Source organism: Nothobranchius furzeri, chromosome 12 (genome assembly GCF_043380555.1).
Source record: "Nothobranchius furzeri strain GRZ-AD chromosome 12, NfurGRZ-RIMD1, whole genome shotgun sequence".
In the NCBI taxonomy this organism is placed as follows: domain Eukaryota; kingdom Metazoa; phylum Chordata; class Actinopteri; order Cyprinodontiformes; family Nothobranchiidae; genus Nothobranchius; species Nothobranchius furzeri.
The window spans coordinates 60004046-60004719 of NC_091752.1; the positions used below are offsets into that span (position 1 = coordinate 60004046).

Sequence of the window (674 nt, forward strand, 5' to 3'; positions counted from 1 at the left end):
ATGAAGAAGGGGACCATGCCTGGACCAGAAGGCATTACAGTCAGCAGACGTGTTCTAAATATGGAACAAATTTGACAGAATAAAGTGTACCTAATTAGTGACTATACACATCCAAAAGTCTTCCTTTTCTTTCTTTACTTTCAAGTGCATGAATTCCCTAAAGCAAATGTACTTGTGAATTCAGCAAGTAACAGACCCAGGTGGAAACACAACACAGTCAAAGATGATGATGCAGACAGAGGCAAGGCAGGAGGAAAGGTGAGTGGAACAACAGCTAGAGAATCAAACATGAGAAAAGCCGAGCATAGAACAGAAGAACACAGATTTCATGAACTGCAGGAGAGGATCACTCCTCAGCTGGCCACACACACACACACACACACACAGAGAGAGAGAGAGAGAGAGAGAGAGAGAGAGAGAGAGAGAGAGAGAGAGAGAGAGAGAGAGAGAGAGAGAGAGAGAGAGAGAGAGAGAGAGAGAGAGAGAGAGAGAGAGAGAGAGAGAGAGAGAGAGAGAGAGAGAGAGAGAGAGAGAGAGAGAGAGAGAGAGCACACAAGGCGGAGGCAGCGAGTCAGCAGAGCACCTCCCAACCAGCAGCCATGACAGACGTGGGTGAGTACCCTCCTATATAACAACCCCCTCAGTGTGGTTGTAGATAGATAGACAGATAGATA

General features: G+C 46.4%; 1 protein-coding gene across 3 annotated transcripts in view; it reads left to right on the forward strand.

The window, feature by feature from the left end:
- Nucleotides 1–346: 346 nt before the first annotated feature.
- The window catches only part of si:dkey-191g9.5 (rap1 GTPase-GDP dissociation stimulator 1), a 59491-nt gene continuing 59163 nt past the window's right edge, over nt 347–674 (forward strand). For 2 of the 3 annotated variants that reach the window (XM_015945530.3, XM_054750619.2), the window contains exon 1: nt 347–612. In XM_015945530.3, coding sequence (XP_015801016.3) covers nt 600–612 — 13 coding nt within the window. In that variant the 5' untranslated portion in view covers nt 347–599. The remainder of the gene's footprint in view (nt 613–674) is intronic. The other variant, XM_054750620.2, reaches the window with a different exon arrangement.